The sequence below is a fragment of the Anolis sagrei genome, chromosome 1 (genome assembly GCF_037176765.1).
Source record: "Anolis sagrei isolate rAnoSag1 chromosome 1, rAnoSag1.mat, whole genome shotgun sequence".
In the NCBI taxonomy this organism is placed as follows: domain Eukaryota; kingdom Metazoa; phylum Chordata; class Lepidosauria; order Squamata; family Dactyloidae; genus Anolis; species Anolis sagrei.
The window spans coordinates 161080651-161099296 of record NC_090021.1 but is presented as its reverse complement, the minus strand read 5'-3'; the positions used below and the strand labels follow the sequence as shown (position 1 = coordinate 161099296).

Genomic DNA, 18646 nt, shown 5'->3' with positions numbered 1-18646 from the left:
TCCTGATTTTTACAAATATTAGATCATTGCCTGCAATTTTTCCCCTTTCCTTGAAGCTCACTTTGGACTGCCAGGTGAAGGCTCACACAAGAGCTTTTGTCTCTGGTTCATCGTCTTGAGGAACATTGTTGTACATAGTCTTACACAGAAGTCTATGTGTTGCACAATTTTTAGTGATTATGTGGAGTGCATAAATATATGGACACCTTGTGTTGATTGTTTTATTCAATCAACGCCCTAGGGCTGAGAGTGGCGGTTAATAAGTGCAAATAATAAAGTGTTTCATAACCCATTTTTATTTTGTTTGGAAGGAGCCCCTGGTGGCGCAGTGGGTTAAACCCCTGTGCCGGCAGGACTGAAGACCGACAGGTCGCAGGTTCGAATCCGAGGAGAGGCGGATGAGCTCCCTCTATCAGCTCCAGCTCCTCATGCGGGGACATGAGAGAAGCCTCCCACAAGGATGATAAAAACATCAAATCATCTGGGCGTCTCCTGGGCAATGTCCTTGCAGACGGCCAATTCTCTCACACCAGAAGCGATTTGCAGTTTATCAAGTCGCTCCTGACACGACAAAAAAAACATTGTTTGGAAAATAGCATCAAACTGAAGGGGGAATTCCTTTTTCCCTGAAGTTTTTCAGTCCCCCCCCCCCCCCCCGAGGCCTTTACATATTTGATGTATTCATGGACTTGGGTCTGAGCCTGGATGCCCAGGTTTTGGAGTGCATTTCCAAAGTTAGAACTAGTGTGCCAGTTGTGCCTGTTCCTCTAAAAGTCAAATCTAGCTATAATAACTTCCACCTTAATTAGATCTCATTTGGACTCCTGGAACACTATATGTTGTTGAGCAGCCTTTTGAAGCTGATCAGAGTGCTGATCTTGACTTTTAAAACCTTAAGCGGCTTGGGTGCAGACTCTCTGAAATACTTTATTGCCTTATGCAAGCCAGTGCGACGGTTGGGATCTGCAGGAGAGGGCTTTCAATCCCATCACCTTCTCAAACACGTTTGATGCGGACTCTGGGGGTAGCCTTCTCTTGAGCTGCTCTCAGGAATTCCCTTTTATAGCTTTTTTTTATAGCTATATTTTTAAATCTTTTACAGGAAAATATTTTTAAAATATGTTTTAGTGTGTTTGCTTGAAATCATGCTTTATGATATGTGTGTATGCTTGTCTGTTTATACCACAAAGGCTGTTGCTAGGTGAAGTGGCCCTCTGTTATGTCACTGAGAAAAACAGGTGACATGTGTATGAGGGAGCCTGCCCACCGTTGCCAGATTGACATGGAGACATTGTGAAGTAGGCCTTCTTACAGAGGGAGGAGGGAGAAGGGAGAAAGTCGGTGGGCAGTGGTCCCAACAACACCCAGGCAACAATGGTTTTATATAGACTAGTAGCTAAATAAATTAGACTTGCACAACTTGTGGCCCTCCAGGTGTTTTGAACTTCAGCTCCCAGAATTCCTGACTGTTGGACAAACTGGCTACAGCTTCTGGGAGTTGGAGGCCCAAACACCTGGAGGGCCACAGGTTGTGCAGGCCTCAAGCAAACAAACAACCGCTGTTGTTTATATTTTCTTTTCTTACAAGTTGCTTAGGGTAATGTGCATACTTTCCTTATTTTATCCACACAACAAAACTCTCAGGCAGGTTAGATAGCGTGTGTGATTGACCCAACAGTAATTAATGCAGTTCAATGTTGAATGAGGATCTGACCTAAAAGGACCCTGATTCTATTGTGACGCGCTACCCGATAGACCGTAGCCTTTGGCTTTGATAACCATTTGGCATTGTAGCAAGTAACCCATGGAAGAAGATTCACTGTCCTGCTAGCTGTACTCTGGACTGTTGCAGAGTTAAGAGTAATAGGATGTTGTCTGTTGTGGAGTGATGGTGAGCTTCCCTCTTCTAAGAAATGAACTTCTAGTAGAATTTTTACAAAGTAAACTGGCACATAACATTCCTGGAATATCTGATACTATTTGACTAATCACTAGATCGGCATGTTAATTGTTGTGGAAGAAATCACATTACAATATCATACAATTATCTCCATATATCAAATGGAATTCATTTCAAACTTTGAAGGAAAGGGGTTGGTTGAAATCTTATGCCAGTAAGTGCTATAATATTAAATTATTTGAATGAATCACAGAGAGACAGATACACACACACACACACACACATATATATTCAGAAGGCTCCATGTTGAAGGAAAAGAAGATGCCAGATGTACTGAAATAGCCAGATGATTAAGAACTGAATGAGTATTAAGGTCACAATCTGAATTAAATACTCAACAGATTAATGCTCACAATAATTCAACTGTATGCCAGATGGTGTACACAGTAATTTTACTGCTGGCCCAGAAATGTTGTGTTGGCTTGGTGATGCAAACTTAGTTGTTATAGCTGCCCATAGTGACCTAGAAGCTTTGAAAAGGCAAAATCCAGAATATTTGAATATCTGTTTAGAGAATTATTCTTGTATCAAAGGCATCTAAACTTGGACCACTGTGCGCAGTTCAGGCGATAAGGCAAGCCAAAGGACTAAATGAAATCTGGCTTGTATTGGGAATACAGATGACTCCTGTGACAGCAAGGGACATGTTGCTGGACTTACTGTAGAAATGTGAAACTGCAGATGATAGCAAACCTTATTGGGATGAACAATGTCCAGCACAAGCTTGCCATAGAATCACGCAGCAGGATCTGAAATATCTAAAGAGAACACCCTTTCATGGAATTTCTAGGGTCCTCCATAGTGACTCCATTGACTTCCAGCAGAAGCATACAATGGAATTGTACATGAGGGCCATATTTTTTTCAGATATGGATGAGACCATGGGCCCTGGTCCTGCGGATGGAGACTGGGACCATACTGTAGTCAGTTTATTGTGTTATCTAAATATGGGATTGCCTTTGGTTCTCTTCCAGCAAAACAAACAAACAAACCTTAAATCAACACTGGATTCTTTTGCTTTATTTATTGGGATTGAACCGAACTCTGCATAATCGTGCTTAGACAGGATAATAGACCATATAAGGAAGCCCTGTGATTTTTTTAACTGCTCCTGGTACGCACAGGAGCATTTGAGCCTCATGCACAAACATATTGCTTTGAACAGATGAGCCAGGGTATCTGTAGGTTGCTGGATCATCACGCCATCTGAATAGGCTCAGGAAGTTACTTTTCAGAAGGTGCAGTAAGTAGTTGGATATATGGATGATCATCAGTATTTCAAGAATTACTACTAGGAGGTCTCTTTATTTGCCCCTCTCCAAGAACATACTTCAGTTCTAAATGTGCCATCTGATAATGAACCATACGGATAGTTAGCAAGTGTAGTGATTTTCTGTAAGAGTCTCGGATAGAATATTTTTCTGGTCCCTTAAATGATTAGCACCAGATTTAGCTTTTTTTATTGAAGTGTATCATGTGAGGTATCATGTGCTGTGTAAATACCCCAGATATTTTTCTAATAATTAAGTGTATTTGAATTGAAATATTTGGTGAGAGAGGAAATCCATAAATATGCATGATCCTGTTCATTCACACATTGGTGCCATTGTACTTGCCCCCAGTTATATGGATATAAAGTGAAAGGCTTGATATGGTTTAAATGTTACATTTCAAGATATGGCAGTTATGTAGCATACACCTATTTATATTATTCACATCAAAAATCAACAAAAAAGAGACTCAAAATTGATGGAAACAGCATCAGTTAACAGTTGCTCCATGTCTGAGTTAAGGGCAAGACAGATGGACCTTATTCTTCCATTACTGTTGGCTCTCCATATCATTGGATCCAACTATCCACCTCCCTGACCCAAATTCAAAAGCAGATCTTGATTTACCATTGTATATACGAGAAATTGTTTTACTGTGCTATTAGGACTTTAGCATCCATGGATTTTGGTATCCAGGGGTCCTAGAACCAAACATTAGGAAGTAGGACTGTAGCTTCTATGACATAGTAGATTATGTCATATTCAGCAATGATATAACTGTATTTAAACTAGGAAACATTTGGCTTATAATTATTGGTTGTATGGGTTAGATGATGCTCTTTTTGAAAACTTGGTATATGTGGCTAAGTTAATATACACTGGAAAGCAATTAGGTTTTAAAAGATTATGTCCGTGCTATGCATTACAAGGTAAAGGAGAAGAAAAAAAAGGGACTTGGGGTGGTTTGAACATGGCACAAGGTGTCTCAAAATCGAACGTAAATGAAACACAATTTAAAATATAATAAAACATATAGGCATATAAAACAACTAAAACTCAGTTAAAACAGTGCTCATCATAAGTAAACAAGTGGTCATTTCTGACTCTCAGTTGTCTCACCTGTACATTCACACAACCCCTCCCCCCGAAAAACACTATCGTGCTGCTCACAAATAGTTTTGGATGACCAAAAGTGAGATTTGTCTATGCAGAAGGACTGCAAGTTTTATTCTGATAGTAAAGAAAAACTTAGGGTTACAGTGTTGCGCGTCAAAGTATATTTCTGGTTTATGTATCTTAGGTTTCTTGTGAAATAACAACAGTGGAGTAAACCCTGTAATGTGAAGTCTTTTCAGCTCTCTGTTAAGCATTTTAAATGTTACTGATTGAAAAATTTGTGAATAGCTGCAGAATCATACCTTTTTATTATTTTGTGCTAATGCAAAACAGTTTAAATACTAGGTTCTTGTGGGTTTTTTCGGGCTATAGAGCCATGTTCTAGAGGCATTTCTCCTGACGTTTCGCCTGCATCTATGGCAAGCATCCTCAGAGGTAGTGAGGTCTGTTGGAAGTAGGAAAATGGGTTTATATATCTGTGGAATGGCTGGGGTGGGGCAAGGAGCTCTTCCCTGCTGGAGCTAGGTGTGAAAATACTTTGCAAGGTATTGAAGGACTCAATATGAAGTGACATCTTGATATGAGCTTTCTGCAAATGTTTCTTTTAGTTGAGTCTGGTGCAAGTAATTCGTACTGTTACTTTACACTAAATTGTTAAGATTTCAAATTAATGGGCAAAGCCAAACATGACTATCAATATTATTTGAAAATTATTTAGAACATAACACCATCCATTTTCAGAACTGAGCTCTGGTCCTTGAAGGAGAGATAGAAAAGAAAAGCAATTACTTGCTTATGTATAATGTAGAGACATAGGATTGCAGACATTTTATTTTGTTGTATTATGTCATATCATTCAGAGAAACATACAGTCAAATCAGTTTCACCAATTTAAGCAATTACGTATTAGTAATGTACCCAGATGAAAAGCATATTAAACAACCAAGCATCCTCCTCCTCCTCCTCCTCCTCCTCCTCCTCCTCCTCCTCCTCCTCCTCCTGCTGCTGCTGCTGCTGCTGCTACTGCACTTTTTACCCATCCCCTCTGTCCCTTGGGAGAAGGGAGACTTTGCTGTGCCAAGAGAACTCTGCTTGTGTTTTCTTTAAAACCATGTTATGAATAATTTTTGATATTAGTAACTTATAACAGTTTACAAGAGTTGTATTGTAAAACATTACATTTAAAATTGTTCAATTTTACAGATGCCTTTGTAAATAGCCAGGAATGGACACTGAGTCGATCTGTGCCAGAACTCAAAGTGGTAAGTAACCTCTAAGTGAGCGTATATGCTCTTAATGTTTTACTTCTGTGATAAAACATGACAATCCTTCAGATATATAATTATCCTATTCACCCTCACTCATTCAAATGGTGCTCAATAATATTGCAGATGCAGTCTTGTTGAGGAAGGCAACTGCATGCATGTATTCTGAACATGTTACAAAATTCAATGTTTTAGGCAGAATTTAGAATGACTGTAAGGTGAAAAAAATGGTAATGTCTTCTCTTGGCCCTCATTAGGCTAAATACTTCCTGTTGGGTTGCCGTCCTTGAAGTTGCAAGACGTCATGCTGCCTCTGGCTTCATAGTTCTTGAAGGTGGCACAGTACCTCAGTTATGGAACTCAATGGATTTAAAATATTTTCTGACATTGTTGCTCATGTGCTCAGATTATTTCAGATTACGACTGGTGAAGCTACTGCAGCATCAGATTTGGTTGTATTCTTAGTTTGGATGGTTCTTTTCTATAACATTTTCCAAGGTTGACAAATGAATATGATGAAGGAAGAAAGAAGTTTTCATCCAGAGATAATTTTTTGCCATGAGGCTGGATCTACACTGCTGCAGAAGGCAGTTTCGGAATGCAAATTAACTGCATTGAACTGGATTATATGGCAGTGTCGACTCATATAATCCAGTTCAGTGTAGTTTAACTGCATTATACGGCCGTGTAGATTCAGCCGGAGACTTCTTGCCTCTGTTTTTAAATGTCACAGTTAAATCCTATTAGTTCACTGGGTCTAATCTGGCTGATATTTTCATCATTTTTCGTGTTGATCATAACAATAATGTGCCTACAAGCTTATGAGTCCGCCCTGCCCACCAAGCTGAGATAGTGGACTGGATTTATGCTGTTGAAGTCCTGTGTATATTTTCTTCATTTTCCACATTGGTGTCTTTAATTGTTGTTTCGACTGCGACATAATCCGTTTTTAAAATATAATTATGTGCTTTTTTCAGCTGCTTGTACAAAACTATCAAATTTGACTATATTGTTGCTGTTTTTAGTAGCTTTGTTGCAGCTCCAATTTCTTTTGTTAATCTTGGGACTAATTCTAGGGTTGTGTTGGGCTCCAGCAGTAGATGTCTGAGGAAGCAACTTTGTCATGTCTGCACCACACCCCAAGTTGTTCCATATAAGACTGAAAGACTTCTAATTATAACTACTGCGGCTGCATCTCTAACTGAAGCAGTTAATTACAAGTAGCCATCTATTCAAGGAAGGAAATGGGTTACTTTGTGTGTCTTGCAGGACCTACCTATCTGCGTGACCGCCTCCTCCCTTATGAGCCCACGCGGTCCTTAAGCTCTTCCGGGGATGCCCTTCTCTCACTCCCGCCCCCGTCTCAGGCACGTTTGGTGGGGATGAGAGAGAGGGCATTCTCAGTGGTGCCCCCCCCTCTGGAACTCCCCCCCCCAGGGAGATTAGGCTGGCACCCTCCCTAGCCACATTCCGTAAGGAATTAAAGATGTGGATGTTTCATTGTGCTTTCGACTGATGACTCCTATGACAAATGGCCTGTATTATGACTTGAATCGTAATTCAATCTGATGTCCTATATTATATTAACTGATCCTGTTAATTTGCTCTGTTTCCATGATTTTTCCTATGCCTTAATACATTGTCATCTACCTTACTAAACCACTTTATCCTTTAACTAGTTCATGTAGTGGTTTTCCTCCCCACTCCAAAATTAGTCTGCTGTTATTGTTGTTGCTATTTTTGTTGTTATTTTATGCTGTTTTATGTTGTTTTAATTGTTATTCAATCTGAATTATTTTAATTGAATTATTTTAATTGTATTCTGCCTGGGCTTGGGCCCCATGTAAGCTGCCCCGAGTCCCTTCGGGGAGATGGAGGCGGGGTAGAAAAATAAAGTTCTTTTTTCTTCTTCTTCACTTTGGGGACATAGTTCAGATGCCAGCTTGCTGAGAATTTCAGTTTAAATATTTTTTAGCTCTATTGCTTATCAACATAGAATCATAGAATCAAAGAGTTGGAAGAGACCTCATGGGCCATCCAGTCCAACCCCCAGCCAAGAAGCAGAAATATTGCAATCAAATCACCCCTGACAGATGGCCATCCAACCTCTGTTTAAAAGCTTCCAAAGAAGGAACCTCCACCACGCTCCGGGGCAGAGAGTTCCACTGCTGAACGGCTCTCACAGTCAGGAAGTTCTTCCTCATGTTCAGATGGAATCTCCTCTCTTGTAGTTTGAAGCCATTGTTCTGTGTCCTAGTCTTCAGGGAAGCAGAAAACAAGCTTGCTCCCTCCTCCCTGTGGCTTTCTCTCACATATTTATACATGGCTATCATATCTCCTCTCAGCCTTCTCTTCTTCAGGCTAAACATGCCCAGCTCCTTAAGCCGCTCCTGATAGGGCTTGTTCTCCAGACCCTTGATCATTTTAGTCGCCCTTCTCTGGACACATTCCAGCTTGTCAATATCTCTCTTCAATTGTGGTGCCCAGAATTGGACACAATATTGCAGGTGTGGTCTAGCCAAGGCGGAATAGAGGGGGAACATGACTTCCCTAGATCTAGACACTATGCTCCTATTGATGCAGGACAAAATCCCATTGGCTTTTTTTGCCGCCAAATCACATTGTTGGCTCATGTTTAACTTGTTGTCCATGAGGACTCCAAGATCTTTTTCACACGTACTGCTCTCGAGCCAGGCATCCCCCATTCTTTATCTTTGCATTTCATTTTTCCTGCCAAAATGGAGTATCTTGCATTTGTCTCTGTTGAATTTCATTTTGTTAGTTTTGGCCCATCTCTCCAATCTGTCAAGATCGTTTTGAATCCTGCTCCTGTCCTCTGGAGTATTGGCTATCCCTCCCAATTTGGTGTCGTCTGCAAACTTGATGATCATGTAACAGAATGCATTGCTATAGGCTTTCACAGCTAAAATCAGTGGGGTATTGTGTGGTTTAGGGGCTGTATGGCCGTGTTCTGGCAGCATATTCTCGTGATATTTCACCTGCATCTGTGGCTGGCATCTCTCTGAAGAGATGCCCATTTCTTTACCACTGGGCACTGAGGGCACCCTCACTGTTCAGATCATTCTGGGTCCAGTCTGCCATATGCTATATCTGATTGCCTCCCCCCCCCCCCCCGATAATGGGTTAGTGTAACTCTGCCCTGTTGTCACCTCATTCCAAAACAGATTCTCTTATCTTTATCTTTTGTCTCCTTCTGAAATCTTGCTGCTTCTATTTCATCCTTCAAATCCTAGCCTACAATCATGTCATCCATCAAAGTAACATCCAAACAATCTTTCTTGAAATACCTTCTCAGCAATTTCCCTTCTTCCCTAACCAAATTGCTGCACTGAATGGCTGCACCTTCTTCTGTTTAGCAAAGTTTTGTTATATAAAGAGTTAACTCCTTCCATGGATTGCCTCTGCCTGGCTCCTCAGTAACATTGTTGGGACACAATCAGCTGTTTGGCTTCTTTTATTTCAATTCAGTCAAAACATTCTCCACTTTCTCATAACATGTCAGCCTGTTTATTTTTCTGCCTTTTCAAATTAGACTTTAATTGCAAAGCATATACAAAATCAATCTTCCAGTTTTACAAAGTGACTCTCATAATTTCAGACTTGTATATATTTTTCCATTCAGAAGTTTTAGTCTGTTGTTTTAAAAGGCTTTTTGCTTTCAATCCATTGCCTTAGTTAAAAACAATCCAGACATTTCTCTTATTAAACCAAAAGGAAGGAAACTCACTGAAGCATTGAGTAGCCACTGGCTTAAAGATTTCTTTTCGCTCTTAAATCCAAATAACTATGTCGGTAGAATAATAAATGAAAAAGAGAATAAGGCCTATGGCTTAATGACTCATTAGGCCCCTCACACAGAAGAAGAGTCATTAATGGGACTTCAATTATTGTTCCATGGCCTCCACAGAGCAGCAGTTGGCATTAGTTTGGAATGAAGTTCTGATTCCTTTACTCCCCAGATAAAGGGGATTGAAGTGTGTGCCTACATTTATTTATTTACTTTGCTTATATACCGCTGTATCTCAAGCCCGAAGGCGACTCACAGCGGTTCACAAACAGTAAAAACAGTAGAAACAGCAGTGGTTCCATACAACATATAACAATTGACTTAACACATTATCCATAAATTACCAATAAGCAATTACAATGCACAGTTATTACAAAAAATGACCGTACCCAATCTTCTCATCATCCAAGCGTAGTCCAGGTTCGTCGTCCATTGTTCCATTCCTATGTTCCATTACCAGATTGCACTAAATTACTCAAACGCCTGCACAAACATCCAGGTCTTCACCTTTTTGCGGAATACCATTAGAGATGGTGCTAGTCTAATGTCTGTAGGAAGGGCGTTCCACAGCCGAGGAGCCACCACCGAGAAGGCCCTATCTCTCGTCCCCGCCAGCCGAGCTTGAGAAGCAGGCGGGATCGAGAGCAGGTTCTCCCTGGAAGATTTCAAAGTCCTGGTGGGTTCATAGGTAGAGATGCGGTCAGATAGGTAGCTTGGGCCGGAACCATTTAGGGCTTTAAAGGCCAACGCCAGCACTTTGAATTCAGCCTGGTAGCAGATGGAGCCAGTGGAGTTGCCGCAACAGGGGGGTTGTATGCTCCCTGCGCTCCGCTCCTGTTAAAATCATGGCTGACGAGCATTGGACTAGTTGGAGCTTCCGAGCTGTCTTCAAAGGCAACCCCATGTAGAGAGCGTTGCAGTAGTCTAAACGGGATGTAACCAGAGCGTGGACTACCGTGGCCAAGTCAGACTTCCCAAGGTACGGGCGCAGCTGGCACACAAGCTTTAGCTGTGCAAATGCTCCCCTGGTCACCGCCGAAACCTGGGGTTCCAGGCTCAGTGTAAATTTCATATTTCATGGGGCAACTAGAACTCTTTTTCATTCTTTTTCATAGACGCAATCAGAAATTGGAGCTTTTATTATTTCTTTTATCATTCATTTTTATTCACCCTAGGTGAATGAGACGGTTGTTTGAGGAACAGACGATAAATAATAATAATAATAATAATAATAAACTTGTATTTATACCCTGCTACCATCTCCCGCAGGACTCGGTGCTGCTTACAAGAGGCCAAGCCCAAATACATCAGAAACAAAAAACACAATAACAACAACAATACAACAATAAATAACTCATAACAAAGCAAAATAATAACAAAAATCACGATGCATTTAAAAACCCGTGGCAGGGCCAAATGTAATGGTTAATTTTTTTAAAAAAATGCTGGGCATGTCCAGGTGAAATAGGTTGGATATTTTAGGGATAAGTGGGTGTGCAGGCAATTCTAACTCTCTCATAAAGTGCATTTGGGACAAGTTGCTTGGGATACCTTAATCTGGGAAGGCACACTGGAACATCCATGTTTCCAAGCTCCTTCTAAAGACTGCCAATGTTGGGGCATGCCTGATGTCCTTGGGGAGGGAGTTCCAGAGTTGTGGGGCCACCACTGAGAAGGCCCTGTCCCTCGTTCCCACCAATCTCGCTTGCGATGCAGGTGGGATCGTGAGCAGGGCCTCTCCAGATGAACGAAGAGATAGTGTGGGTTCATATACGGAAATGCGGTCACGCAGGTAGGAGGGTCCCAAACCATTTAGGGCTTTGTAGGTAAGCACCTGCACCTTGAATTGGGACTGGAAAATGAACGGCAGCCAATGGAGATCCTTAAACAGGAGAGCTGACCTTCCCTGTAAAGAGCACCAGTTAACAACCTGGCCACCGCCTGTTGAACCAACTGAAATTTCCGGGCCATTTTCAAGGGCAGCCCCACGTAGAGTGCATTACAGTAGTCCAATCTGGAGGTGACTAAGGCATGGACCACCCTGGCCAGATCCACCTTCACGAGGTACGGCCACAGTTGGCGCACAAGTCTAAATTGTACAAAGGCCCTCCCGGCCACCGCCGACGCCTGAGCTTCCAGCGTAAGTGAAGAGTCAAGGAGGGCACCCAAACTGCGGACCTGTGACTTCAGGGTGAGTGTAACCCCGTCCAGCACCGGTTGCCACCCTATACCTCGATCTGGTTTACGATCGACCAGGAGGACCTCTGTCTTGTCAGGATTAATCTTCAGCTTGTTCCTCCTCATCCAGCCAGCCACAGCGACCAGGCACTCGTCCAGCACCCGAGAGGCTTCCTTGGAGTTTGGTGGAAAAGAGTAGTAGAGTTGCGTAGAGATGGCACCCAACTCCAAAACTCCAGATGACCTCTCCCAGCGGTTTCATGTAGATGTTGAAAAGCATTGGAGACAGAATGGAACCTTGCGGGACCCCACAGGTCAAAGGCCAGGGGTCCAAGCAGGAGTCTCCCAGCTTCACCATCTGGGAACGGCCCTCTAGAAAGGACTGGAGCCACGACAGAACCGTGCCTCCAAGACCCATCCCGGAGAATTGTCCCAGAAGGATACCATGATCGATGGTATCGAAAGCCGCTGAAATATCCAAGAGAACCAGCAGGGTCACACTCCCCCTGTCCAGCTCCCTGCAGAGGTCATCCACCAAGGCGACCAAAGACTTCTCGGTGCCTTGGCCAGGCCTGAAGCCAGATTGTGATTGTTCCAGCTAGTGGATTTCATCCAGAAAGCTCCGGAGCTGAAAGGCGACCACCCGCTCTAGCACCTTGCCCAAAAAAGGAAGGTTGGAGATTGTAGTTGCTCAGCACCATGGAGTCAGGGGAAGTCTTTTTCAGGAGTGGTCGAACCACAGCCTGTTTTAATCGGAATGGAAAAAAACCCCTGCTCCAACGATGCATTAATAATCAACACAAACCAATCAATCAACCCATCCCTGGCCGATTTAATTAGCCAAGACGGGCAAGGGTCCAGGGCCGACGTGGTTGCCCTCACAGCACCGAGAACCTTCTCAGATTAAAGTCTGATTAAAGTCAGATACACTATTACACAACAGATAGACCATAGTTTGTTCATGGAGTATCTTGTAACAAAATGAAGTTCAACAGTGACAAATGCAAGGTACTCCACTTAGGCAGAAAAAACGAAATGCAAAGATATAAAATGGGGGACAATGCCTGGCTCGAGAGCAGTATGTGTGAAAAAGATCTTGGAGTCCTCGTGGATAGCAAGTTAAACATGAGCCAACAATGTGATGTGGTGGCAAAAAAGCCAATGGGATTTTGGCCTGCATTAATAGGGTCATAGTGTCTAGATCCAGGGAAGTAATGCTACCCCTCTATTCCGCCTTGGTTTGACCACACCTGGAATATTGTGTCCAATATTCAAGAGAGATATTGGCAAGCTGGAATGTGCCCAGAGGAGGGCGACTAAAATGATCAAGGGTCTGGAGAACAAGCCCTATGAGGAGCGGCTTAAGGAGCTGGGCATGTTTAGCCTGAAGAAGAGAAGGCTGAGAGGAGATATGATAGCCGTGTATAAATATGTGAGAGGAAGTCACTGGGAGAAGGGAGCAAGTTTGTTTTCTGCTTCCCTGGTGACTAGGACACGGATCAATGGCTTCAAACTACAAGAAAGGAGATTCCATCTGAACACGAGGAAGAACTTCCTGACTGTGAGAGCCGTTCAGCAGTGGAACTCTCTGCCCTGAAGTGTGGTGGAGGCTCCTTCTTTGGAAGCTTTTAAACCGAGGCTGGATGGCCATCTGTCAGGGGTGCTTTGAATGCAATATTCCTGCTTTTTGGCAGGGGGTTGGACTGGATGGCCCATGAGGTCTCTTCCAACTCTTTGATTCTATGATTTTATGGAGGCATAGTTTGGTCATAGATGTCCCCTAATGCAATGCTGCCCAAACTGTGCTCTTCTAGCCTTCATGGCTTATGTCTTAGAAAGAGAAGCTGGCAGCTGTGATGGAGCTCTTCTAGGCTAAACCTTTTGGATCTTTGGGAAATTCTCATGTAAGAGATCTAGTGTAGAGTGGAGAAAAAAATGTGTTTGATATAACATGCCAAATAAAAATGCCCATTATGCATTTTCCAAGGCTGATTGTGGAATAGAATACATCATACCTTGCAAACCTTCAGCTTTTTGAGGCTTGTGGGGTGTCTTGTTCAGATATTTCAGTGCAGAACTATACTTCAGTATGTTTAAAAATACATGACTAAATGCATGTTCTTAAATTGCACATGACCACAAATAAGGTTAGAAAAACACATTAATTATATTAATGTGTCTATTTGATAAATGTACAGCAATTGCGCACCTATTTATGGGTTTGGGAAAGTGAGGAATCTCACAACCTAATATGTAAATTGAACAAGAATGTGACTCCAAGAATTCTTGTCTGTATTAAAATGAATAGATTTAATTTTGTCTAAATTGTATTAAAATGAATAGATTTAATTTTGTCTAAATTGTAGATGTATGTTGATGGCATTCGAATTAGTAACTGTGAATTTAATTTGGCACCTGTCTATCCATTTGATTCTAGTCTTGTTTACCTTACTTTTGTGGGCTTAATTTGGTTTAAGAATGTGTGGGCTTAGTTTAGCATTAGAAGTAATGCACATGCCCTTGGATGTTCTCATTCATTTTTGTTTGAAGATTCATCTTGAGCTGTACACTTAGTTGTAAGAATTATGAATTAAACCCTGGGTTTTAAAATAAATATGTATTTTTTCTCTCCACAGGGAATTGTAGGAAATTTAGCTAGTGGGAAATCTGCTCTTGTACATCGATATCTGACTGGGACATATGTCCAAGAGGAATCACCAGAAGGTAAAACAACCGATAGGCTACTCCAAGCATGCTATTCCTAGACTTCAGCTGTTATTATGATTATAATTTGTATGCGTATCCAGCCTTTCTCCCAAAATTGGGACTGAAAAGTGGTTATGCAACGATAACATACAATTACAGAGAAGATCATATTAGTCAAGAATGTGTATGAAAAAATGCACTAAATGTTTATCTGCACTTTTTCTTAAAGATGACAAATTAACATTATGCTGCCTTTTTCATAGAGTGTTTTTTTCCTTATAGAAGTCTGAAAGGTAGTAGCAGTATATCGTATTTTTTCTCTCTATCCCCTTAATAAAAAATCTGTCATTTGGGACTTGTAGAGGTGGAAAAAAAGTCACGCGGGAAGTGTCCCTAATGTGACCACAGAATTTGTCAACTTCTCAGCTGGAGCAAACTACAACTAAATATTGCAGGTGATAGGTTCTATGGTGTCTGTATATTAGGCCGTTGATGTCTCATGGCATAGTGGAATATACTTTGCATGTGACTTGCTCCCTTTTATTATTAATCTTACATTTAATATTCTAGAACTTTTACAATTAAGACATAGAAATAAGGGAGGTGTAATTGATACATTTGGTAAGCTTTTATGGTCAAATTCAGATGAATACGATATAGACTTGAAAATGAAATCCTAGTAAAATCTAATTAAGGTAACATTCACAGAAATTAATATCCTGATTATTTTTATTTGTTCTCCTTATGAACTTTTAAATCCAACTGAGACACTGAATTTCTGGTTCCTTCTTTTCCTTACTGGCTGTTCCATTCTTTGCAGATATGGATGCAGGTAACTATATGTCCTCTTCATAGCAGCACTTGTTTTGAAGAGAGGAAGCAAAGCTTTTGTACTAGTTTCCCCTTGTTTTGTGTACCATTTTTGTTTCTTTTTTACGTTAAGAACACATCTCACTGTTGTCACATGCTGTAGATGTCTCTTAGCAGTAGTCGTATGTAGTTTCATGTGTCTGTAACAACATCTGTTCTAAATTAACTCTTCTTAGGGTGTTCTCTAACTTTGTGTGCTAATAGTAGTTATGAAGGGAGCCAGAAATGGCATTTGGCTTTTATTCAGGGCTCATATGGCTGTCCTTCCTTTTTTACTGTCATAGACGACTCCCCCAAATTTTGCTCCAGTTTCTGTCAGTACACATTGTTAATAGGATGGGATGGGATGGGATGAGATAATGTCTTCATTATAGTCACTACTGATGAATACTTTCCATTTGGAAAACATGACAGTGTAATTTCTTTTATTTCTTGTGAAATGTTCAACTGTGTTTAGCTAAAAGTAATAAAATAGAGTATTGAAAATAGAGTAACAGTGGATATATAGAGAAGAGGGGTCACAGAAGAAACAAGGCCAAATATGATGTTCTGACAGTTTAAATACATTAGATTCTAAAATGGATCTAATATGAAGAGTTCTGTGTAGAGAAGAATGTAGCATCTTCCACTTTTCAATGTGTATCCTCAGCCCCATTTCTGCATTGTAGACCTGTGTTGACAATAAAATGGTGAAATTTAGAGGCTCTTAAAGGAAGCGTGACCTCCATTAACAATTGCAAAATAGATACTACTGTTCAGATACAGATAACTCTGAATAATTATTTCTTGTCAGATTGATTCAAGGACAGATCAGGATATGTGCAGTCACATGGTTTTACCTTTTGAAGTGAAAGTCCCAAGTGATATGTGCGTTGAATTAGGGAAGTGCATTGATGTGTGAACTGTAGATTTGTGGGTGGGGGATACACCATTATTCATGCAAAGCTTTTGGGAAATACGAGCAGGAGAAAACAGGAATTAAACTGATTGTTCTAAAGCCACAACAGTAAATGCAGTCCCTGAGTTACAATAATCCGTCTTACATATGACTCCTAGTAACAAACTGAGGTGAGACAATCTACCCCCTAGAAAGGGAAATTCACCTCTGCAAGCATTATCATGGGAAAAAGATATCTCCACTGAAGTTTTATTACCAATCCTTGTTCCCGCAACAAGCCAAAAATTTCAAAATCCAATTTTCACAGGGACAAAAAGTGAAGTGAAATCTTCAGAAGAGGGTTACAGACAGCAAAACAAACACCACAGGGTGTTAACTCTTTCCTATGCTATCCAAATATATATATATGGCAGGAGTTATACTTTTAAAAGTACCTCTTCTGACTTACATCCAAATTCATCTTAGGAACAAACCTATAGAACCTATCTTGTTCGTAACCCAGCAGTTGTCTGTACATACTTTTCCTGTCCTTTAGAAGACAATTGAAGACTTGGCTTTGGGACCAGGCATTCGATTAGTGGACAGCGGCAATAGGAAAGAAAAATTAGGATATCTGCGACATTGGATTTACCCTGACTTGGATTTGGTTTTAATTGGCATGTTTAATTTATTGTTTAATTAATTGTATAATGTGTTTCTAATTATTGTTAGTTTTAAATGTAATTTTTAATTGTTTATATGCTGATAGCATCATATGATGCTTGTGTAGGCCGCCCTGAGTCCCTTTTCAGGGGGAGAAGGGTGGGGTAGAAATGCATGAAATAAATACATAAATAAACAAACAAATAAATAAATAAATAAATGCTGTATTTATTCACCAAACTGAGTCAAGTATAGAGGCCCCTCAAGTTCCCTTTTGCAATAGATACCCCACTCTCAAAAAAAAAATACTGCTATGTAAAATCATAGGACTAGTATGCTAATAAAAAGTGGTGTTCATATGAGTAAACTCAACAGTTCCTATTATAAAGAGAAAATTTGAACAGATGTTGTGGAGCACTGTGGGCGGAGTTATAAATGAGTCAGCCATGCTGCAAAGTCTATATTGACATTGGTTGGATATAGGTCCCCATTTCCATAAGATACTTTAGCATGTTGTATTATGAATGTGTGATGGACAAAGCTGGTGTTTGGTTGCTCCTTGGTTCAGCTGAACACAGACCTGGTGATGCTTTAGAAGGGCCTGAAGAGAAGAGCAGTTTGGTAGCTAGATGGACAAAGGTAATTTCATGACAGCTATAAAAAGGACAACTATACCCCGTTCTTCTGTTACACTTGTAATAGGGGGAAATAGCCTAATGCCATTTAGATTTAAACAGAAGCATTTCAAATAAAATCTGCATTGTTTAGTGTATAGCCCCTGTCTGATAGTAGGGGATTTGTTGGATCTCAGCTGTGCATACTTCTCTCTTTTCATTATCACCATATTTCTCGGAGGATAACCTGGAATAGGCCTTGGAGAAGGGTTGCCCCAAACATAAGAAAATTAATTGGGGAAATATGTGCTATCACAATCTGTCTGTTTCTTTATGAATCTAAAAACAGGGCTGAACTCCAGAGTGGAAACTTACATTTATTAGCAATCTTGTCATATTTTTTCTCATTTTCTTCAGTGACTTGATTCCCCTCTCTTTCCTTCAGCTGTCTCCAGTTTAAAGTATTCCTATGCTGCTCCCTGGTGTAGTGTAGCCTGCATAACAGTAACATTTCATTGTATGCAGTAGATGGTTTAAGTCCTTTCATTTGTCTTGCAGACTTCTCAAGCAATATCTCTATTCCAAAAAATTACTTTCTTTCATGTTGGATTATTTATTTCTTTATTTCATTTATATACCGCTTTTCTCAGGCCTTAGGCGACTCAAAGCGGTTAACAACAGTAATTTCAATACACACATTACAAAACCATTGGAGCATTTAAAAACAATAGCATAACAATAATTAAACATCAATATGACAAATCATTCACATCTCATCAATAGAATCAGAATCCAGTCTCATCATCCGTTATTCCGTATTCCTATAGTCAATTACACTGCCTAATTGAATGCCTGTTCAAACAACCAGGTCTTCACTTTCCTCCAAAATGCCAATAAGGAGGGGGCCGATCTGATATCTGTAGGAAGGGCGTTCCACAGCCAAGGGGCCACCACTGAGAAGGCCCTGTCTCTCATCCCCGCCAGGCGTGGATAATAAACTGACATAGATATTTCACCTCTTGCCTCTTCTTTACATTAGCCCACATCTTTAAGTCCAATCACACGGTATTGGCCTGCATAGATATCACAGTCCAACAAAAAAAATTCTTGGTGTCTTGGTTTTTTGGCCTGTTCCTGGAGTTATTTGGGGCGTCGATTCAAAAAATTGCATTGGATAGACTCCATCAACTCTATATTCTTGGATATGGTTATCATGACTTTAGAAAGCAGCTTAAGGCTAGTTTATGACATATGTTCTGCATCTTAAAAACTAAAGCAGATAGGGGGGAGGGGGAACTGGTGTTATTTTTGGGACCAG

At 40.7% G+C, this 18646-nt stretch overlaps 1 protein-coding gene across 6 annotated transcripts in view; it reads left to right on the top strand.

The window, feature by feature from the left end:
• AGAP1 (ArfGAP with GTPase domain, ankyrin repeat and PH domain 1) overlaps window positions 1-18646 on the top strand; it is a 406754-nt gene that overhangs the window by 74019 nt on the left and 314089 nt on the right. For 3 of the 6 annotated variants that reach the window (XM_060783904.2, XM_060783898.2, XM_060783884.2), the window contains exons 2-4: window positions 5551-5609; window positions 14235-14322; window positions 15125-15136. In XM_060783904.2, coding sequence (XP_060639887.2) covers window positions 5551-5609; window positions 14235-14322; window positions 15125-15136 — 159 coding nt within the window. The remainder of the gene's footprint in view (window positions 1-5550; window positions 5610-14234; window positions 14323-15124; window positions 15137-18646) is intronic. The other 3 variants (XM_060783920.2, XM_060783913.2, XM_060783893.2) reach the window with 1 other exon arrangement.